Source organism: Pleurodeles waltl, chromosome 3_1, assembly GCF_031143425.1.
Source record: "Pleurodeles waltl isolate 20211129_DDA chromosome 3_1, aPleWal1.hap1.20221129, whole genome shotgun sequence".
Taxonomy (NCBI): Eukaryota; Metazoa; Chordata; class Amphibia; order Caudata; family Salamandridae; genus Pleurodeles; species Pleurodeles waltl.
The window spans coordinates 636,475,518-636,500,058 of record NC_090440.1 but is presented as its reverse complement, the minus strand read 5'-3'; the positions used below and the strand labels follow the sequence as shown (position 1 = coordinate 636,500,058).

The window sequence follows — 24,541 nt, the reverse complement described above, 5'->3', positions numbered from 1 at the left end:
TGTTAACACGGCGTCGTGACGGAGTCATTCCCAACAAGCCGACACCAGCGGCGCCGGACACGGAGTCGTGTAGACCCCCAAGTACAGTACCTTTGGTGAAGAGTGAAAACAAGCCGATGCGCGAAGTCGGGGATTGCGGCGTCTGTGCGAAACGTTGAATCCGCGCACTTCGAGTGGCGTTGATCACAACATTGTGCGGCGACTTCCACGGAGTCGCGGATTTCAGCTGGGCTGCTGCGGCGTCGGGGCTGCGGAGACCGTCACGTTCCAGCGAAGGTCACGGCGTCAGGTGCAGGCGGCGTTACCGGATTCAGCAGCGGCGTCGGTCCGAAGTCGTCCGAAGTCGATTTCCTTGGATTCCACCAGCTTTCCTTTCAAGGGCCCAGGGACTGGATAGGGCACCATTTGTCGGGGCAGGAGTCTCTCCAGAGACTCCAGGTGCTGGCAGAGAGAAGTCTTTGCTGTCCCTGAGACTTCAAACAACAGGAGGCAAGCTCGAAATCAAGCCCTTGGAGATTTCTTCACAAGATGGAAGGCACACAAAGTCCAGTCTTTGCCCTCTTACTCTGGCAGAAGCAGCACTGCAGGAAAGTTTCACAAAGCACAGTCACAGGCAGGGCAGCACTTCTTCCTCAGCTATCAGCTCTTCTCCAGGCAGAGGTTCCTCTTGGTTCCAGAAGTGTTTCTAAAGTCTGTAGATTTGGGTGCCCTTCTTATACCCATTTTAGTCTTTGAAGTCACCTTTCTTCAAAGGGGACTCACACCTACTTGTGAAATCCTGCCTTGCCCAGGCAAGGCATCAGACACACAGCAGGGGGTTGGAGCCGGCATTGTCAGAGGCAGGCACAGTCCTTTCAGATGAGAGTGACCACTCCACCCCTCCCTCCTAGCAGAGATGGCTAATCAGGAAATGCAGGTTACACCCCAGCCCCCTTTGTATCACTGTCTAGTGCGAGGTGAAAAACAACCCAACTGTCAAACTGACCCAGACAGGGAATCCACAAACAAGGCAGAGTCACAGAATGGTTTAAGCAAGAAAATGCTCACTTTCTAAAAGTGGCATTTTCAAACGCACAATCTTAAAATCAACTTTACTAAAAGATGTATTTTTAAATTGTGAGTTCAGGGACCCCAAACTCCACATGTCCATCTACTCTCTAGGGGAATCTACACTTTAATCATATTTAAAGGTAGCCCCCATTTTATCCTATGAGAGAGACAGGCCTTGCAACAGTGAAAAACGAAATTGGCAGTATGTCACTGTCAGGACATATAAACCACATTACTATATGTCCCACCTTATCCATACACTGCACCCTGCCCTTGGGGCTACCTAGGGCCTACCTTAGGGGTGCCTTACATGTAAGAAAAGGGAAGGTTTAGGCCTCGAAGTGGGTACACTTGCCAAGTCGAATTTACAGTGTAAAAATACACTTACAGACACTGCAGTGGCAGGTCTGAGAAATGATTACAGAGCTACATATGTGGGTGGCACAACCAGTGCTGCATGACCACTAGTAGCATTTGATTTACAGGCCCTAGCACCTCTAGTGCACCTTACTAGGGACTTACTAGTAAACCAAATATGCCAATCATGGATAAACCAATTACATACAATTTACACGGAGAGCATATGCACTTTAGCACTGGTTAGCAGTGGTAAAGTGATCAGAATTGAAAAGCCAACAGCAACAGGTCAGAAAAAAATAGGAGGCAGGAGGCAGGAGGCAAAAAGACTGGGGATGACCCTGCATAAGCAAAAGTCTAACACTTTACCTTTAGTTCTGATAAGTCTGCAGAGTAAGACCAGTTGGCCACCCTATGAGATCCTAATGGGAAGAGCACTAAAGCTACCTTCACTTCCAGCAAATGCACTTGTGAATAGTATAGATGACATGATACTCGATTACAGTAAGGGGTTGGCTGATGTAGTGTGTTCTGTCTCTTGACAAGTTGAAGCTGCTAACACAAATCCAAACCAGGAGCAGTGACATGACCTCAGTGCTGGTGACTGGGTCCTGATTAAAAAGCACATGAGGAAGTCCTGCCTTGAGCCACGCTGGAAAGGCCCCTCCCAGGTGATTTTGATCATGAATACTACAGGTAAATGTGCTGGGACCCAGAGACTGAGAGATCCCTATGAAGAAATAGTGTTCTGTAAGCCAGAACCAAGAGCACTGGTGTATGTTACACTGCACTTGTATGAAAAGAAACTCAAGAAACAGATTGTGATTAGAGACAGCAAGAAGAAGAAAAGGGTGAAGAATCTCTGACAAGTGAAGAGGTTCAACTGCGGGACATTTCACAAAGTGGCACTGGAGAAGACCTGGTAATACAGACAGATGAAGTATCTTCTGAATCTGCTTAGGAAAGAACAGATAACTTCGAGGATTCAGGAGAAGGAACAAGTTCCAGAGTAAACCCAAGAGCAGATGACCACAACAAAAAATGCCAAACAGCTTACAGTAGAAAGAAAGCATGGTTGAGTGTGCTATCTGAATCAACACCAATGACAATCAGAGAAGAAACAGAGTACAGTGGTATCAGTGATACAGAAGAAGAACCAAACTCACTCAGGGGATCAAAAAGAATTAGAGTACCATGTTGAAGAATTTCTTATCACCTGAATGGACATTAAGGGGGTGATTCTGACTATGGCGGACGGCGGAGGCCGTCCGCCATAGTACCGCCGCCAAATGGCCGCACCGCGGTCAAAAGACCGCGGCGGCCATTCAGACATTACCTCTGGGCCGGCGGGCGCTCTCCAAAAGAGCGCCCGCCGGCCCAGAGGAAATGCCCCTGCAACGAGGACGCCGGCTCAGAATTGAGCCGGCGTAGTTGCAGGGGTGCGACGGGTGCAGTTGCACCCGTCGCGTATTTCAGTGTCTGCAAGGCAGACACTGAAATACTTTGCGGGGCCCCCAGGGGCCCCGCGGCACCCCCTACCGCCATCCTGTTCATGGCGGGTTTCCCGCCATGAACAGGATGGCGGTAGGGGCTGTCAGAATCCTCATGGCGGCGGAGCGCGGGAGCCCGCCGACTTGCCGCTTCTGACCGCGGCTGAACCGCCGCGGTCAGAATGCTCGTGGGAGCACCGCCAGCCTGTTGGCGGTGCTCCCGTGGTCGGTGGCCGCCAGGGTCAGAATGACCCCCTAAATGTGAGCAAAGTTTTGAATGTCCCAATTTCAGATTCACTTGATTGGAGCAAAGAACTGCTACAGCCACCTTGAAAGTCCTTAATTGCAGAAATACTGTTTGTACTAAAATTACAGAACCTGAGAAACTAAAAAAAGGCTGAGAAATTATGTGCATTGTTAGATAATAAAAATACGAATAAAATAGTTAAATTAGAAAAAGAAGAAATGAAGAGTATTAATAGGTGTGGGAGCAATTATTAAATAGGAGTGACATTTTAGAAGAACCCGGAGAAGGATCGTCTATACGGACATCATATTTTTATTACCAAGACTAGAGATTGAAAAGAAGAAAAATAAAGAAAATTGAGGAAAAAGAAGTAAGACTAACTTGAAGAAACTAACCTGAAGAAGAAGCTCATTTGAGTTGTTCAACTTTACCAGCTATATTGCTGTTATATTAATTTTATTGGGAGTAGATCCAATTTCAGAGACAACATGTGTAATGCCAATAGAACTATGAGCAACATTTTTTTAGCAACTTTACTGGCATTTATGGTATTAGTGGGAATAGCAACTGTATTAGTTATACATTTTAAACCTGAGACATAAAAAGCAATTGTAGATTATGTAAATGCAACTCAGAAACCAGTTTAAAAAGAAAATTATTTAAAAACATCTTTTGTAGACTACATGAATGGAGATTATTCAATGAATATTTATTCTAGATTAGTACAAGAATACAAGTTAAGTAATGGTATGTGTGTACACATATGCCATTATCTGCTGAAAAACAGGTAACTTAACATCACATTCCACTTTCATATATCTCTTGTAGTATTCTTCTTAGTTTAGAATATAGCAACAATGTTTTGCATATTATTATTCTAATTTTCATATGGTGCTCTCTAAGGCACCATTAATGAAAAGCATTGATCTAAATCTACAAGCTAAAGACAAGGAGACTGCATGGTATTACTGTACACCATTTCTTCCTGTTAACACGTCAAAGCTCATAAAAATAATTTAACATGCTTAATGTATTCACAAGAAAAAGGGTTTATTAGGATGCTAGAAGAGAGGAATGAACAGTTTGCAAACAGTGCATTCAAAATAGAGGACATTAAGAAGAATGTTTGGAGAAAGGAAGAAGATTAATTCAGAAAGAAAATGCCTGTACCTAAATTAAAGTTAGATAAGAGGCACAAAGGGAAATTGTGTGTGTTTAAAAGAAGAATTAGTGGAGGAAAGACACCAGTGGGAAATAGTAATTGTAAGCATGTGCTTAAATTATCTGGAAGATCTTGGCAAATTTTACAGGAAGATGGTCCTACTAAATCGCAAGTTTATTTTAATTGTGGAGAAAATACACATTTTAGGTTGCTGTATTTTGGGAGGGTATTTGTTACTTAGGATTACAATTTCCAAAGGTGTATCACGTACAAAGCCTAGCTGCATTAACAATGGCACTAGCACACAAAAGATACTCATATAGTGTTAATGAGGGAACACAACTAGTAAGAAATATATTTGGAGTAATTATACTTGCTATAGGAGTGATTTTGAATGATGGGAAATTAGAAAGCTTTCAACACTAGTTGATAGGTTGGCAACTAGTACTTATGGAGCCTTATTAGTGGACAACACTGAGCTTGTAACAGTTAGTTGTATTTTTTAACAAACCTACTATGCATTAGATATCTTCCTAGCTGAGAAAACAGAGTCAGCAAGATGTGAAAGATTGAAAACTGCTGCACATACAAACTTGATTACAGCAGAGAAATTGTAAGCTAAGCAGATAACATATCTGATTTAAGTATAGATCATGGCCCTTTGGAAGTCAATAAGGGATTCCCTACTGTAGCTAGTTGGCTTCAGACAATAGGTGGGATGAATACTCGAAACAATATTAGTTCCTGTGTTAGTAGTAGTGATTTACATCTTATCTACTTTAACTACCTATAAGGTGATAACTCTAATATTGGTCAAAAAGAAAGCTAGAGATTTGAAAAGAAAGATAAAAAGAGATTTATAATTGAGGGACAGAGTGAATGAAGAATATAAGAGACTAAACAAAGAGAAATCTTGAAAAAAAAACATGACACTGAAGAAGTAGATGAGAGTGAAATGTAACAAAATTAATTTTGTGAATGGGTTGTGATCGTTCCAAACACTCAAAGGGGGAACTGATAGAGTGATTTATTGAAATCAGATGCTACTAATTAATAGCCTAAAATGAGTAAAAACTAGGTCTAGCCAGAATCTGCATTTAAAAGAGCATTTCATTCTAAACTTTGCATGGCCTGACTTACTGGAACCTCTGATGTTAACAAACTCTAGCATGCTTCACCTGAAGAGAAATAATTATATCTTAACCTTAAGATGGCCTTTGCATGATGTTTATTTCCTGCTAAAACAATGAAGGCTACATCTTTTTACTTCTTTCTATCAAACTGATCTGCTATTGGAATTTTTAACTTTCCTAAATTAACAAAACATCTTCTTTATGAATGGGAAGGGAAATTATGAACTTGAATTTAATATAAATTTCTACAATTGTCTTGTTTTCTAGATAGTGAAGCGAGTGAGAATATTTTATGATATATTCTTAGTAGACTTGAGAAGAAGCAAATGTGTAAAACCTGAGTATGAAGCTAGTGTTCATCTGCTATTTCAAGATGAAGATGACACTTACGGATGAGCATACTTGACAGCTGATTGGCTATGTGCTAAAGTTTGAGATAACGGTTGCAAGTTTGGAAATGTTTCTTGCAATGTAAAAAAAATGTCCCAGGGAAGGCACAGGGAACAAGGACAGCCGCTTTACTTCTTTTCAGACACAGATTGAGATGCCAGGTAAGACTCTTTATTTCTCTTAGACTTAGCTGGATACACTCAATTGCTTTCTGCCTACCTATTTCTGCTATATTATTCTTCACAAGTGCTGATAACTATTCTGATTAGACTGCTAAGAAATAGTATTTTATACTTTTAGTAGATTAGAATAGGGATAGACTTTGGGAGTTGCTTCAACCAATGTTCTGTAATTTTGATATCAGTCAAGCTTAAGAACTAAGAAAAATAAATTGTTAATACTAAAACCAACTCTCAGTATTGACTACACACTAAGAATAGTTCTGAATGGTTATTTTCCAAACTGTTTTTGATAGAGAAATTGCACCTGACACACATATACCCTCTCCCAAGATCAGCTCTGGGTGCAGGTGGTGGGAAGTATCTTTAACTGAATTGGACCTCTCCCGCATAATCTTGGAAACATCAAGAATCTGTATTTAAAGAATCATTCAACCTCCCAGATATTAGACTCTGTATTGATATTCTTGCTATTAATAATAATTCCTTGTTAATTGGTCTCCACTCAAATACTGCATATATACTTTTTTTCTAGTCATTCAATGATGAAACATTTATGATTATAAGATGTCACTTAGCATTATATTATAAATGTATAAAGTATTGTTGTATAAATAATTTATATAAATTAATTCAGTGCCTGTGCATATGGAAACCAAGCACTCAACTTTTTTAATTTCCTTATAAAAGTCTCTTTCCCTCTCTCAACATATACTCTTGCTGTGCTCATGCATGAGATCTCTTACATCTTATTTTTACCTTACATGTCAATGTCAAAGAGGTGCCTTACTTTTAGTGATTTTAAACATTCTGTCTCTAGGGGGCATGCCCATCAGCCAAGATGGCGGACGCGAGCCGATAGAGCTCCGTGTCCTCACCCCGGTTTATCCGGCACCGAAAGGTGCATGTGGGGCCAGTAATTGCTCCACAGCAGGCGCTCCACCATGTCGAGCCTCCCTAGAACACCGGAGATTTCGATTGCGGTCCTGCGACGCCGCATCGGACCAAATCAGGGCGCATGCGGCTACATGTGGAGGCCTGCGCGTGGAAAACGAGGTGGTGGGATTGCGCTGGACTGGAGCGCTGCTGTCGCATACGGTCCGTGACACCGACAGGGCTTGGAGTGATGCCAGGACCGAAACGGAGACCGCGGCGGGTGAGTCGCTGTAGCGGCTGTCGCACCTGAGCACCAAGCGGCTTGGAGAGGCCTGGACCCTGCTGCAGCACTGCAGACACTGCAGGGGAGAAGTAGGCCTGCTCCTGTGCGCCCTGGGCGATCCGCGGTTCCTGGCGAGCCGGACCACAGGATCCCTTGGACAGTCCTGGAGGCTGGGCCCTTGGGGGATGGAGGGGGCTCCGGTGGCTGGGCCGCTCCTGCTGCTGCGCCATTGTGTCCTGGAGGCGCATGCAAGCGGACCCAGCCTAACCTTCATCGCCACAGAGGCGTTGCGATTTGCTGCCTGGGGGACACGGGGGCCCCATCGCTGATCTCTTTGCCGCTTGACGCAGTCTTATGGGCCAGGAGACTGGAAGCAGGCCCCAACCACATTGTACGGGGGGAAGATAAACCCCGCTGGTCAGGCTGCAGGAGTACAGTGGACATATGACCGAACAGGCTCACCCTACTGCATAGACGTGTAACTGACTGACATTACCTGCGCAGTTCACTCCGCTTGTTCCGTGTGGTGCGTTGGTCGGTCTTGCATGACGAAGCCTCCTGGGCGCTGCCCTGTGGGTGAAGCAAAGACCCGCCGGTATCCCCACAAGCTGTAGCTATGGCGGGGTTGGCCGCCTCTGCTCTGGCACTGGTGCTAAGAATATGCAGGAGACCGCACCCCAAGACAGTCAAAAACTAGATGCCGTACTGGCGGCGGTGGAGCGCATAGGTGCCTCCCTGGAGTGGGCCCGAACATCCTTGGAAGGCAAAATTGACAAGGTGGCCAGCGACCTTGCCTTGCTGCATGAGGAGCACCGCAAATTAGCACACAATACAGGTACACTTGAGGCACGACTTGACGAACTAGAGCCCACAACATCCCGACTGGAAGCCACAATGGGAGACGCATTGGCCCGCATAGGTGAACTGGAGTGTCGTGTCGAGGATGCAGGAGGCTGCACCCGAAGAAACAACATAGGAGTCGTTGGCCTACCGGAGGGCGTGGAGGGTCAAGATGCAGTCGCCTACTCTGAGGCCTGGCTTCGGGGGCAGGTACCAGAGGGAACTCTGACACCTTTCTTTTAAGTGGAACGTGCACATAGGATTCCTACTAGACCACGACCACCATTAAGCGGCCCACATCCCTTTATACTTCGTTTGCTCCATTATGCAGACAGGGATATCATCCTACGGTCAATTAGGTCGTCTCCACCGCCTCGGTGGACAATGCTCAGGTCATGTTGTTTCCTGATTACACATTGGCTGTGCAGAGAGACTGTGCCTCCTATTTACCCTTAAAACGTAAGCTCCGGACCCTGGAACTTGAGTACTCTATTTTATTCCCGGCCAAGCTCCGCATAATAACTGAGAACAAATCCCATTTCTTCACCACGCCAGAAGCTGTGTGGGAATGGCCGGAGTCAACAGGCCGTATTAATGGTCGAGAACCGGAAGGGAATCCACCGGTGCCGCAGAGCAGGCACACCCACGCGAGACGTGGCCGCACAGGAAGCAATATAACTTCGGAGAGGGCCAAACATGTCCCTGATTTGGAAAAAATCATTCAGGTACGACGCGAGGCGCTGCAGTCGGCAGTGGCCGTTAACTCTTCCTCAGCTGCTTCGGAAGCAGGAACCAAAGTTTCACAACTTAACAGCGAAGGTCTCGCTACACCAGATCACCTCTCCGAGACGAGCTCTCCAGCGTGCCTGGAGGTGACCCCCCATACAGCAGATTAACTATTCTAGCATCCTCCTGCACTTATCTTGACCTCCTGGTGACTCCGCAGGCATATCCTTCACAGTCCCAAGTTTCTTCAGTAAACAATGCGTACCCGATCACCAATTTGTAACACGCTACTGGACTGATAGTGTCAGGGAGACCAGATCCTCGGGCCTGCGTACGCTCCCAACATGTCCACCACTAGACAGCTCCAAAACTCTGATAGAAATATCACAGAGCCTGCGGGGGAAAAGGGGATTAGAATGGGAACAGCTGGGAAGGAGACCTGTAGGAAGCAAAAGGTTAAACAACACAATATCAAGATATTATCACATTGGTTTTCACTAGACTATGATTCTAAGCATTGTCATCCTGTAACCATGGATAACTTTAGAAAGGACTATAACTAGACTATAACTAGACCTCAAGATGTCTGGGTCCCTGGAAGGAATCAAGAATGGTTAAAACAATGTTTCATATGAACTTTTCATGAAATGTCACATACTGTCTAGGAATATAAGAACCTTCTAGAATTATGTTTCACAACAAACATTGCCTCTTTACATGAGGACAAAGGTAATCTGAACATTCTCTGGGAAACAATAGGAATTGTACTAAGGACTTAACATGCACATAGAATGTAACATCTTGAATTTAACATCTTTGCAGAAAATTCAAAGGCCCTGGATAATCGTGTGCACTTCAGGAAAAACTACACATCAAAGTTTTAATTGCCATGAAATGATCGTGCACACTGTAAGCGATCTAAAAATCAAGGTTTAAATGCGGCAAATGAATCGCGCACACTGCTGATTCCAATAAGTACATGCAAATGCCATGAAATGATCGCGCACATTGTAAGCGATCTGAACAACTATATTTAAATGCGGGAAATGAATCGCGCACACTGCCGATTCCAACAAGTATATGCAAATGCCATGAAAATATCGCGCACTCTGTAAGCGATCTGAACATCAAGTTTTAAATGCGGGAAATGAATCGCGCACATTGCTGATTCCAACAAGTACATGCAAATGCCATGAAATGATCGCGCACACCGTAACCAATCTGAACACCTAGATTTAAATGCGGGAATGAATCGCGCACACTGCCGATTCCAACAAGTATATGCAAATGCCATGAAATGATTGTGCACTCTGTAAGCTATTTGAACATCAAGGTATAAATGCGGGAATGAATCGTGCACACTGCCGATCTCAACAAGCATATGCAAATGCCATGAAATGATCGCACACTCTATGAGCGATTTGAACATCAAGGTTTAAATGTGGGAATGAATCGCGCACATTGCCGATCTCAACAAGACTATGCAAATGCCATGAAATGATCGCGCGCTCTCTAAGCGATCTGAACATCAAGGTTTAAATGTGGGAATGAATCGCGCACACTGCCGATCTCAACAAGAATATGCAAATGCCATGAAATGATCACGCACTCTGTAAGCGATCTGAACATCAAGGTTTTAAATGCGGGAATGAATCACGCACACTGACGATCTCAACAAGAATATGCAAATGCCATGAAATGATCGCACAAACCTTTGCCAATCCAAACACCAAGATCTGAATCAGAGCAATGAGTTGCGTACTCTGAAAGCGTCATGAGTAGGCCCCAAAACTCAAGAGTCTCTTAGAACGGGGTCGGGGGGCCCAGCCCGACCTCCGTCTTACCACCCTGCTCAAGGATCACCAAATGAATGCGGGGCAGGCCTGGAACGCCAAGGTAGGTCTCCGGACAGGAACTCAGGAAAATGCTGCTGCTCTGCACCAGGACCTCTGAATAGTGAGCACGTGCCTAGTCCACAACCACACCCTGCCATGCTGCAGAGAAAGCTTCTGGAAGGCCATAGAAAGGGATCACACCCTAACACACTCAGTAAGTCTGCAGCAATACCTTGCAAAAGAACAGTTATTGCAAACATCATTAATAGTGTTTTTCAAGGTTAAAGTTTGCAATGCAAAAGGTTAACATACTGCATATAAACACAATGCATGAATTATGCTCTTGCATAAAGGCTGGGTTTTTGCATTTTAGTCGCCCGTAGAGCGCACACTGCTGATTCCAATAAGTACATGCAAAAGCCATGAAATGATCGCGCACACCGTAACCAATCTGAACACCTAGATTTAAATGCGGGAATGAATCGCGCACATTGCCGATTCCAACAAGTATATGCAAAAGCCATGAAATGATTGTGCACTCTGTAAGCTATTTGAACATCAAGGTATAAATGCGGGAATGAATCGTGCACACTGACGATCTCAACAAGCATATGCAAATGCCATGAAATGATCGCACACTCTATGAGCGATTTGAACATCAAGGTTTAAATGTGGGAATGAATCGCGCACATTGCCGATCTCAACAAGACTATGCAAATGCCATGAAATGATCGCGCGCTCTCTAAGCGATCTGAACATCAAGGTTTAAATGTGGGAATGAATCGCGCACACTGCCGATCTCAACAAGAATATGCAAATGCCATGAAATGATCACGCACTCTGTAAGCGATCTGAACATCAAGGTTTTAAATGCGGGAATGAATCACGCACACTGACGATCTCAACAAGAATATGCAAATGCCATGAAATGATCGCACAAACCTTTGCCAATCCAAACACCAAGATCTGAATCAGAGCAATGAGTTGCGTACTCTGAAAGCGTCATGAGTAGGCCCCAAAACACAAGAGTCTCTTAGAACGGGGTCGGGGGGCCCAGCCCGACCTCCGTCTTACCACCCTGCTCAAGGATCACCAAATGAATGCGGGGCAGGCCTGGAACGCCAAGGTAGGTCTCCGGACAGGAACTCGGGAAAATGCTGCTGCTCTGCACCAGGACCTCTGAATAGTGAGCACGTGCCTAGTCCACAACCACACCATGTCATGCTGCAGAGAAAGCTTCTGGAAGGCCATAGAAAGGGATCACACCCTAACACACTCAGTAAGTCTGCAGCAATACCTTGCAAAAGAACAGTTATTGCAAACATCATTAATAGTGTTTTTCAAGGTTAAAGTTTGCAATGCAAAAGGTTAACATACTGCATATAAACACAATGCATGAATTATGCTCTTGCATAAAGGCTGGGTTTTTGCATTTTAGTCACCCGTAGAGCGTGCACTGCCCTGATGTTGACAGATAGACCACTTGAGAACTTACAGGGAAGTTGTCTAGCAGGGCACATCAACTACACCAATTTTTCTGCTGTTCATGGGCATTAATTTCTATTGGCCCCACACTCAATCATTCACATGCAGAGGGGAACGCAACCCGCTACACGTTCACCTTCAAGACACACGGCCTACCTCACTCTCTTACTAGCGGAGACTTATTATGTATAGTTGCTCTGATGACCCTGCAGGTTATTTGGTTTGGGCGGATGCTGGTTGTTCCTCTGCTCTGATGGTATTTTGTTTGTTAGTGTTGTTATGGAGACCATAGTTTAGTAGCCTGATGGAGTGTTGGAACTCTACTATCCCATGCATGGACCCGCTTACATGGGCTGCACAGTTAGTTAGCTGCTCTTACTACCAAAATCCACCATGAATACCTATACTGCCCTTACATGGAATGTGCGCGGCATACATACACCAAAACGATGGTACTCCATATACTCCTACCTTAAAAGGCACTCAGTACACATAGCTTTTCTGCAAGAGACTCATTTGGTGCTTCCAGAGGTACCTCGTCTGCAGCGACGATAACTCAGACCACAATCCACAATTTGTACAGTTAGGCTGGGATACCTCTCCCCTCGACGGTCCCTACCTGGAGGCTCAGGCCTGAGCTTCTGGAAGACGCAGTGTTTAAAGCACCGTGCCACTATATGCCGATGACCTCTTATTGTATTTTAGGGACCTTACGCAGGTCCCCCCAGAGGTTGGGACAATCTTGCAACATTTTGCCACACTTTCCGGATTACGGGTTAGCTGGGGAAAGTCCTGCCTCTTTCCCTTTGATCCCAAACTCCCAGATCCAAGGTTGCACCTCTCTGGAGTTGTAGTTCCCTGGCAGCCACACACGTTTAGATATTTAGGCATTCAAATTTATCACCGAAAAGAGGACCTGTTTGATGGAAACCTTAGAAAGGCGGTGACATCCATCAGATCCCAAATGGCTGTCTGGCAAACGCTGCCGCTATCTGTAGCAGGCAGAATTGAGCTCTTGAAAATGATTGTGCTGCCACGATTATTATACTACTCCTCAATCTCCCATACTATTTACCGGCCAACTTCTTTAGGGAATTGGACCCCAAACTACGAGACTTTATCTGGAATAAAGGGGGCTGTAGAGTTGCACTTAAGAAGCTTTATTTGCCACTAGCACAGGGCGGTCTTTCAGCACCCAATCTGGAGCATTATTATTTGGCATCTCAGCTCCAATGGGTGTCCAGATGACTGGCGGGGCTTCATCTCCCTGATATGGAAACTATCACGGGACCCTGGTCTCTCCTGAGAGTGATGCATCCCTGTTCCACCCACTTACGCGCTCTGCGCCGCCGGAGGAGCTTCTCCTCAAAGTGGCCCATAACTGTTATCGCAGGTCCTTGCGACTCACGAGGGGGACTGTCCCGTTTGCCCCGGCGCTGGCACTATTGGGCACACCTCGTGGGTCCGGAGCCGTGTCTGGGGCGGAACTTAGGGCGTGGCTCACTGCGGATCTGCACACATTAGGTGATCTGTACAGTGAACGCAAGCTGATCCCGTTCACTACTCCGGTCGCTGACACGGGCCTCCCGGTGGGACAGTTTCTACTATATAACTCACTACTGCGCTCTTTATCTAGTGGATGAGGAGACTTAACAACTGCCCTCCCAACCCATCTACTAACACAATATATACAGGTAATGGGACGGGGCAGACATCTGATCAGGTGGCTCACGGAAGCGATCCGAGCTCACTTGGTGCATGAGCATAATGCGCTGCGCACGGCCTGGGAATGTGACTCAGCCATGCCCTTCACGGACCAGCAGTGGACATCTGTCATCTCTAGTCACACCACTATACCCCGCAACTCCAGATTTAGACTCATACAATACATAGGGCATACCTTACGCCAGCTCGCATTAATAGATATTTCCTTCGCTGTGACGCAGCTTGCCCCGTTGCAAATATTTAAATGCAGATCTCCTACACATGCTATGGTTCTGCCCCTCCTTGCATGGCCACTGGGGAGCAGTGGTCGCTTGTTTAGCAGCATACACAGCGCGCGCCATGCCGCCCACATGGGAGATCTGCATGTTGGGTTTATTTCCTAGGGGCCTGCATCACAGGGCCACTGCAGATTTTTAGATTTAGGATTTGTAACAGCTAAACGACTGATAACTCGCAGATGGAAGTCTGCAGAGGCTCCCAATCTATCTGCCTGGAAATGATCATTTACGATCTGGGTGGGTGCCGAGGGGGTTGCACTGAGGAGGGAGGATGCACTCATCCTGCTCAAATACCCACTATCAGACAGCTGGGATGCGATGCTGATACACTTACAAACTTCAGAAACAGACTCCACCTCAGTGGAGATAAACTAGCATTTAAGAGAGCCCAACGCTTATCAAACACTGGAAAGACTATGAGAAGGTTACCGACACGCTTACTAAGCATTCCACCCTCATCCTAATCAGCCAAATCAAGGCAAAGTAGTCACTAAGCACCTGGGCTCAAACACAGCTCAATGTACACCAACGCATGCATGCAACACTGAGGGGACTCCACACGCTAGAAGGCACAGCATTACTTTTAGCAAATATTTGAAGATAGGGTACTCCATTGTTCAAGAATGTTATTGTTTTTATTCATTATTAATCCAGGATCACCATTCATAAATAACTTTGCAACTGTATACATACTTAAATGGAAAAGCGAAAAGAGTGGCGGATTGACTAGTACTCTGTGTTTGAACCAGGAGACCCGATTCCCTATCATACGAAATGCCTATACTTAGGCTCAGACAAATCCTGCTGCCTGTACAATGTGTTGCATAAGTTTGGATAATTCATCCTTTTCCCTAACTGACGTTATTGTAAATACACTGATTATTGTTGGTACTACCTGTGAATTTGCGAAACGTATAACAGATGTAACTGTCTACTGTGCAAATATTATTATACAATCAGACTGTTATGATATAATTGAAATAACAATGAAAAGATTCCTGAAAAAATTTTGTTTTAAAAATTAACCATTCTGTCTCTATTGATAAATTGCTTGAATATCAACCTTAACATATAAAGAAAAGGAAATAACCAATGCTTGTGAGTGGGTTATACCTTCCAGGTAAGGTGCTCAATGGTAATAAGATTAAGTATTTCTTTTATCCAACCCACTCCAATCTGGAATAGGCAGGAAAAACTGTGTGTTCGTAACAACAGTTTATCTGTCCCCAGTTCAGCATTTCCCAAACAGTGGGAGTCTACCAAGCAATAAATAAAGATGCCTTTAAATACTATATTTATTGTATTAAATTTGCCGCTTCATACACAGAGGTGAAACGCCAAGCCATGTCTTCTGACAAATTGCTGCTTATTTTTTGTAAAATTAGGGCTGGTATTTACACATTCTTCTCACTTTACAGTCATTGAACGAAAAGTAGAGTTAATTAGGTGATAATCGTGCAGGGGTACAGGGATAATGAAAGGAAAGACTGTAGGATGTTGTTCCTTAGAAATACACAACAGAATGTAAATACTTGTACATAAACCCTACACATGTAGAGTTTAAAAAACAAATATGTGGCACATTTGTTCCTAATTTTGCAGTCTGATGGAAACAAAGATTTTATTAGAATCAAAACAACTCGAAATAATTTATATGGTGATGCACAAGTGATAAACATTTAGTAAAACCTAATTTCCACATGTTACCATTTGTGTGCAATATAGTTTTATCGATACAACTCAGTGCCTGTGCATATTTAGTGGCCATTTCAATGGAAAATGTACAGTCTATAAATGAATGCACTGCCACACAATGTTTCACTTACATTCAAAAAATTGTCCCCTCAAGTCTATTAGAGCTAGGTGAGTTGCAAATGTTTGTCATTCTAAAAAACTGGGTCACGACCCTAAAACGTTTAGGAAGCACTGCCTTAGTTCATTCATAATCCATCTGATACAGAAAGGTTTAAGTGCTCCCACTACCCACTAGAGGCTTTTGGCAAAATCCAGAGAATAAATGACAGAACGTCTCCCTGGGTGCTTTGCCATTCTTAGTTCTCTCAATTTCCATTTTCTATACTTCTGTTTTTTGCTCTTCACAAACCCTTTACTGTTTCAATATATTCTTTTTTGACGCAATCATTACAGAAATCATTACAAGTTGGTTATTCAAGGGTATTCGGCTGGCTTTTGACCCCATCCTACATGGTTCTACTAGGGAAGCTATTGAAATGATGTATACTTTTATCACTCAGTCAGAAAATGGTTCAGGGGAAAACACCTTTGTGCACACAACCATTTCACCCAATGGCTGGTTTAAAGAACAGGTGAACGCAGAAAATTAGTGTGCCTGCATGTAGGAGCAGGGGTCAGACACAAATTAACAACTTAGCTACAAAACAAAGCAGCTGTGTACTACAGAGGACAATGCAGAAGAACAACAGAAGATATAGGAGTAAGGTTAATGCAAGTTTGCGAAAAGGATAGCTCAAGGCAGGGCCCTGAAGGTCAAAAGACAGCAGGGCTGTATACTGGGAGGGTCGAAAGGGTAGCTGGGGTCAGTAAACTCATCTCCAGATGAAATCAATGCTTTGTGAGTGTATGCAGTGGCCATTATGATTTATATCCCTGATGGCAGTGCATAATGTGAGCAAGTGGTTGAAAGTGGGGCCCACCGGCACTCATTTTTGGGCACCAGCACTTACTTTTCTGCAACCAATTTTAATACGGAGAAAGAGAGAAAAACAGAAAAGGCGAAAAAAGAAGGAAGAGAAAAACAGAAAACTAGTGGCAAAGGGAGAAAGCAGGGATAGAAACTAGTCTGCAAGAGTAAGATAAAGAGACAGGGAGTGACTGGTGGTGGATTAAAGAGACATGAGAAGGAATCAAGACTATGCAGCCATAGTATTCATCACCCCTATCTTCCAATGCTCTGGCCTCGGGCTTCTGAACAAAACTTTGGGCATCAGCACTTATATTTTTTTCACAAATGAAGCGCAGCCTGATGGGTTATACAAACCAGCTCATTTAAATCATGAAGTCAAATATGTTTCTGCTCAATCGGAAGCATCTAATAAACAGTGGAACTTAATTTTATACGGTATAGATCTGAACGTGATGTGTTTGTACCACCTCACAATATATTTTACATGACTGAGGTTTCCAAGCAGTTCACACAGTTAATATTCAGTCTAACAGAAACTTACAACATAGATCTGGCCGTCTCCAATTCTTAGGTCTCCCACTCGCATGCGAACACTGCCGTGAGTATTCTGCCACAGTGGCACAGAGGCAGAAAGAGACGACTTCACCTGCACAGTGACACAGGTCTTGGCTACAGGCTTCGATATATGGGCCGGCTCCAACCAGTTTTTGGCATGTGTCAAATGCAGGGTCACTCCATATGTCTGTACAAACATGCTCCTGTTCAGAGTGAAATACAGAAAGACAGCCTTTTGAACTGTAACTCCGATTTGATGTCTATTATTTCAGATATAAAATCTTAATTACCTAGCACATCACTTTATAAGACTCATTTCTGGTTGACACTACATTGAATTCTGGAACCTGAGAGCGAGACGTATTTGAGCAGAATTGGATATTCGTATGTATTCTGAGGGAAAAATGTGGACCAAAGCTATGTTTCATTTTAATGCACCAAGTTCTGTAAAAATATTCTTAATGGCAAATCATAATGAGTAAAACACTAAACGAGGCTGGCTGTGATTATATCAACAGTTATTTAAAAATAGGACATCATTCAATTAAAGTTGTAGACTAGAATGGCACTGCAATCCATCACCATAACCCTGGGATCAATTGTCAAAGGCATTTATGAGTATGTGAAGTAGTACTGCAGAAGAACTACTTCATACACTCATGAGTGCCATAATACATGTGGCCAGTCTAAAGAAGGAAGGAACCTTGTACAGAGAGAGAGTAGGAAGTCAGAGGATATTTAGTCTATATAGAATGCACATTTTTTGTTAAGAATGATGTAGTATCCACAAGTTTTGGGCAAAGGTTTTGTTTTTAACTGCATAGTCAGAATACCTGACTTGTTAAAGGTGGGCAAAGCTTCCTAACTTCTCCTAGCTTCTTGTAGATTATACACACAACCTAAACAGTGGACTGAGTTCTAGCCACAGAATATCCTACTCATGGAGGGTGGGACATCTGCCAATGGAAACTGTATCAAAGAGATGGTGTAGAAGGGAGTGGGCAGAGGAAAGGTAGCTGTGAGTGTGTACAGCTGGCACTCTCAGGTCGGTGTGGCTCCATTTTGTGTAAACAAATTTTGCCCGATAGGGAGGGGAGACTAACATTCATAGAAAGGTGTGGGGAGTGGGGAGTGGGAAAGTGTTTACTGTTGTTGCAAATGGCAACCAAAACCTCGTTGGTTTAAAACAAAATTGCTAGCTTTGAAATTTGAAATATTTAAGCAAATGCTTTGTGAACTTGTGAATTCCTGTAATAAACACACGTGCACACTTCTATATCAACAGCCCAACAGAGTGGCAGTCCTTCCTGGCAGAGTAGTCACAGGTCTAGAAGTGTACTAAGTTGGTGGTCTCATACATCCAGTACCTATAACCAGCTGGGCCTTCAAAGTGGGGAGACTTCAGAGACAGGTCTTTGAAGTACACAGAGGTCCTACCCTTCTTGTCCTAGCTCCAGATTCACTGCAGGGGGTTATGCAGCCCTTTGTGTGGGGACAGGGCACAGCCTATTCAGGTGTAATTGAAGTTGTTCCCATCTCATCCCTCCCATTCTGCCAGGTTGGCCCATCAACTCACAAGTAAGCTCCAATTGTGTGTGGCTGTAAGAGGGAATACACAAAGCCCGGCTGCCACACCACCCCCTTCCCCAGACAAGTGATCAGAGACAGGCAGCAGGCATAAAATGGCTAGAGTAAGAAAATTCCAACTTTCTAAAAGTGGCATTTTCAGAATTACAAGTTAAAATATGACTTCACCATAAGTTGTGATTTTAAATCATGAAACCAAACATGAAATGGTTATCTCGTCTAGTTTGGAAATTACTCTTATAAGATCTAATAAGGTAATTCCAATGTTATTCTATGGAAGAGATAGGCCTTGCAGTAGTGAAAAATTACTTTGGGTGTTTTCACTACCTGGACATGTAAAAACTTAAAAGTACGTGTCCTGCCTTTTAAATACATTGCAGCCTTCCCTCTGGGTTGTTTAAGGCCTACCTTAGGGGTGACTTTTATGTATAAAAATGGACTGTTTGGGCCTGACAAAAGGGTTATTTTGCCAGGTTGACATGGCTCTGTAAAATGGCACATACAGGCTCTGAAATGCCAGGCCTGAAACATGGTTAACAGGCAAAGTAAGTGGGCGGCACGGTCAGTGCAGCAGGCCCATTAATGTATTCGTTTTATAGGGGTTTCAAGGCCATGATAATCTCAATGTTGGCCTGGAGGGGCTGTACCTTGTCCCCATCCACCAAGCGTTCCAGGTACACCACAGAACCCTTTCTCAATCTGACGCCTACAGGCCTTGATGATCAGGCCTGTTGCAAGGCCTGAAGCACCTCAATGAGATGTTGCAGGTGTTCCTTCCAGCTGGAACTGTAGACTATAATATCATCTAGGTAGGTGGCCCAAAAGACCTCCTTTCCAGCCAGGACCATGTTCACCAACCTCTGGAAGGTAGCAGGGGGATTCTTCAAACCAAAGGGCATCACCCAAAATCGGAAATGGCCCTCTAGGGTTGATAATGCTGACCTCTCTTTAGCCCCTTCAGTCAGAGCAACTGTCCAGTACTCTGATGCCAAATCAAACATATTGATGTACTTGGCAGTGCCCAGGCTGTTGATGATCTTATCAGCTCAGGGGATGGAGTGTCCATCCATCTTGGTGATGGAATTGAGTCCACAGTAGTTCCACACAGAACCTGAGTTCTTAACTGCCAAACTGTGGGGCAGCCTTTGATGCCAGCACCACAGGGCTGAACTAGGGGCTACTGGAGTGTTTAATCACTCCTAACACCAGCATCATGGAGACCGCCTCCTTAATAATGTCTCTCACCTTAACTGACAAACTTTAAACGTTGCTCTTCACAGGGGGGATGCCTCCTGTGTCATGAGGCACTGGTGTTTGAGTCCAGGGATGAGAGAGAACAGAGGGGCAAACTGTCCCATAAACTGGTAATAGTTGCTCTGCTGCTCTGGGCCAGGGAGGAAAAGAACCCTTGTCTTCCTGTGCGGAGAGAAGGTCAGGGAGAGGTTCCATGTCCTCTTGTACTCTGTCATCTCTCATTAGGAGAATGCTCATTTATGACTTATCGGAGTGAGGTTTCAATCTGTTAAAATGGAACAATCTTAGGGTGTTTCTAGGGGTCTGGCAACCTACCAAGTAGGTGAATCCCCCTTCCATACTTCAGCTGTCCTAGAAAGCTCTGAGCTCTACTGGCTCAAAGACCCATACCTCCTGACCAGACTGAAACTCTACCAGATTGGCCATCTTGTCCTAGCTGAGTTTCATGACTTCCTGGTTGGCCTCAAGGCTGCTTTTTGCCTTCTTCAAGAACAAGTGCATCTTGTTGTGGATGACCAGCATGTAGCTGACCACATCCTGAGTGGGTTCCCCTGGAGCTTGCTCCCACCTCTGCTTGACAAGGCTTAGAGGTTCCCTAACAGGGTGGCCATAGAGGAGTTCTAAAGAGCTGAACCATATTCCTTTCTGTGACACTTACCTGTAGGCAAAGGAGACATCCCACTTACACCTCATGGCCCCAGGTAAAACGTAAACATAAACTTCGCATTTGTATAGCACACTACTCACCCGTTAGGGTCTCAAGGAACTGTGGAACCCCTCCTGGCTTTTTCCTGTGAGATGACCACTCCTAAGCAACCCCCAGGGTGAAGCCAGGCATCCAAGCACTGTCAGGGTCAGTGTGGAGATTAAGCAAGCTATTGCCCAGAGTTACAGAGTGGGACCCATTAATTAGATTAGGCACCGAGGCGAGAATTATCTGATCCAAGAGAATTGAGCCCAAGACCCACCGAGGCGGGAATTGAACCCTGGTACTAGGCCAGATCTCTGCATCAGGGTCTGCCACTCTAACCATGGTGCCACACTTCTCCAGGTAGGCCCATAATCATGCCCTGCAAGGTATTGTCAAATCTCTCCACAAGACCAATGATTTGGGAGTGGTAAGGTGTGGTGAACTTGTAAATTGCATTACTCTCATCCCACATGGACTTCATGTATGCAGACATGAGGTTAGTGCCTCTGTCAGACTTAGGGGACACCAACCTAGGTTAAGATCTCCATCAGAGCGCTAGTCACCACTGGATAGCGGGCAGCATAGCCCTCAAAGACCAGGACGAACCAGATGCCTAAAGCGGTCTTGGCTTTAGCGTCCTCCCCAGCCTTGGTACCAGCAAATGACAATGCCACACAGGGAGCTGAATATTACACATCTTTATTCTTCTGTGTGTAACTGTGAACTTAACATTCTAAGCCAAGCTTTAATTGCATTCTGCTCTAACAACTACATCACACTGCTATGGAGTCCGTTTAAAGCCAAAAGCTTCCGTCATAAAACTCGCATGACACTACATTGGGGTTCAGGGGTCCAATGATGTTGATGCAAACCCTTTCAAAGTAGGTACCAATGACTGGCAATGGGATCAGGAGAGAGCTTAGCTTGTTGCCTGATTTCCCACTGGCCTGGGAGGTGGGACAGGACCTGCAGAATGCAACTGAGGCTGTCTTCATTCAGGGCCAATAGAAGTGGCAGACAAGCCTGGTGAAGATCTTGTCTCGTCCCAGATGTCCTGCCAGGGGTATAATGTGAGCCAAACCCAGTAGGAAGGCCCTGTAACACTGGGGGGGGGGGGCACCAGCACATGGGTTGCCCCAATACAAGCAGCCTTAGTCTCTCTATATAAGAGAATATTCTCCCAGTAGATTAGGTGATCCCCAGAGGCTTCACCTGCTGCTAGAGAACTCAAACTCAAAAAGTTCATCTAATCCTGACTGTGAATTACAGTTATAAAATGTAATTAGGTAACCCCCATGTCATCCTATTGAAGAGATGGGCCCTGCAGTGGTGAAAAACGACTTTGAGAGTTTTTTACAACCAGAATATATATGAATCTTAAAAGTACATGTCCTGCTTTCTAAATACTTTGCACCATGCTCTCTGGGTTGTTTGGGGCTTACCGTAGGGGCGGCATATAGGTCTAAACAAGCATTTGCAAAACAACGGTCCTCGCATTTGCTCTAGTTAGAGCTATTAGCTTTGTAAACTCTTGAATTTTTTTGCCAAAAAAATTGAAAGAAAAAAAACTAGCGTGATTGTGCTATGTAAGACCCAGCGCGATCACATTGTGTGAAAAATACAAAGATAAAGTAGTGCAGAAACCAGGCTGAAAACATGGAGCCTTGTATGTTTTCAGTAGTTGGCCGGTGTGCTCTAGGAGGGCTAAACACTGGAAAAGGCATGGCATATTCATGCCTTTCACTAATGAAGTCAAGCAGATTTTAAAAGGCATGCCCACGAACCAATGAAGGTGACAGGCATGACAGGGGCGTGGTTAAAAGCCCAAAGAGCGATTAAAACAGGGACGGTGCGCTTGTGCACTCAATCCTACAAAGAGAATGTTTGGACCTAGCAAGAGGGCTGTTTTGTTAGGTCGGCATTGCACTGTAAAACTGCACATACAGACTCTGCAATGGCAGACCTGAGACATGGTTAAAGGGATTTTTATATCAGCGGCACAATCAGTGCTGTAGGCCCACTAGTAGCATTTATTTACAAGCCCTGGGTACATGTAGTACCACTTTAGTAGGGACTCATAAGTAAATTAAATATGCCAATTGGGTATACACCAATTTAGGGGAGACAGTGCAACTACTTTGGCACTGGTTAGCAGTGGTAAAGTGCACAGAGTCCTAATACCAGCAAACATGAGGTCAGAAAAATGGAGGAGGTAGACAAAAAATTGGGGGAAAGACCACCCTAAGGCTCTCAGGTCTAACACCAAAGATACACCACTTTTAACTCCAAATACCAGATTTTTATTTTCGGGAAGTAAATGCAATTTTCCAACACAAACGTTTTTCATTGCTTGTAAATAACTATTGTCTAACGAATACCAGCTTTCAGGTTTAGGAAAAATTAATTTGTTCCACAAATATACACTTTACGATTTCATCAAGTACCCTGCTTTTCTGGAGAGATTCACTATGTATCATGATCAGAAGACAGGAATGCCAGAATTGGCCACCATTTGTCAGAAGGGCCACATTATGCTGCATGTTATTAATCGGGGGGCATTGGTAGCTGGCTAAAGTGGTTTTCTCCTCCCGATCCACTCAACAGTGGTACCAGCGACTGGCTCGCTATCCTAATTGCTTCCCGTGCCTTTTGTCTATGCATAGTATTGAGTATTGGCAATGGCACTATTTAATTAATTAATTGAAAGTAGGTGCTCGATTTGTGTACGTGACAGCCATGGTCTACAATGGATACTTTTATATAGACTCAGGAATTACATTCGGACGACATTAGAACTGTGTGCCTTGTCTAATAACCACTCGGTTCCTCTCCTTGTCAGGTGCCCTTAGGAGCAAATTGTTGATTGATTCTGGTGGTTGGATTGATTACTTGGCCCTCAAGAGAACCTTTTTTTGGATTAGCCTCCAGCACTGCATTCTCAACATTTTACTGTCCTAATGATGACCCTAAAATAAACTAGGGTCGAGACGTTGCCATCTGACACCCGTAAAATGGGCCTCTCTTGATCTATTACATGTGGTTCATTAATCAGTTTTTAAAACATCCATCGCATGTATTGGAATCGGGTATGCATATATTTGTCTAGCCCATGCTCCGTTCTATTCTGCTTCTTGTTGTGTTTTACATACGCCGTTCATGTGCAGTGATTTAAAAGCACTATGTGCACAAGTTGTATGACTCACGCCACTTACTTTTGAGAAATGTTGATGCTGCTATATCTCTTTTTGTCTTGAAATGTAATATTATAGACATAAACAATATCACGAGTGCTCTCCCGTGGTATTCTTATTCATTATGTTTCAACTTGGGGTTGCAAGTTATACCTGTTGAGACAATGTTGTAGATCCCCCTTTGAACCTGGATCTCAACTGGGTTGACGGGCTTCTCCTGTGTTTTTTTTCTTCTTTTGTTTCTTTTTTCATGTTATGATGTATCATTATTATGCCGGAAGGACAATCGGCAGTATGACTGGCATTACATACCACCTTCATGCTAACATTTCCAAAGCAACCAACATGCTCATGATGACCACTGTGCCAAGGCTGCACATAATAGACGAAGAATAACCATACCGTGAAGGGATTACCCCCATAGCAGAATAACCACCAACCAGTACATTAAGACTTTTCACTGGGATGGATAGCATAATGCCAATGATGTCCACAATGATTGAGGACTGCTATTGTTAGTAGCAATGAAGCGGAGGAATCAG

The 24,541-nt window shown here is 44.3% G+C and overlaps 1 protein-coding gene across 1 annotated transcript in view; it reads right to left on the bottom strand.

Moving 5' to 3' along the window:
- The window catches only part of LOC138284406 (mucin-2-like), a 1,072,535-nt gene that overhangs the window by 896,896 nt on the left and 151,098 nt on the right, over window positions 1–24,541 (bottom strand). Inside the window, exon 7 of the mRNA XM_069223143.1 lies at window positions 17,263–17,479. Coding sequence (XP_069079244.1) covers window positions 17,263–17,479 — 217 coding nt within the window. The remainder of the gene's footprint in view (window positions 1–17,262; window positions 17,480–24,541) is intronic.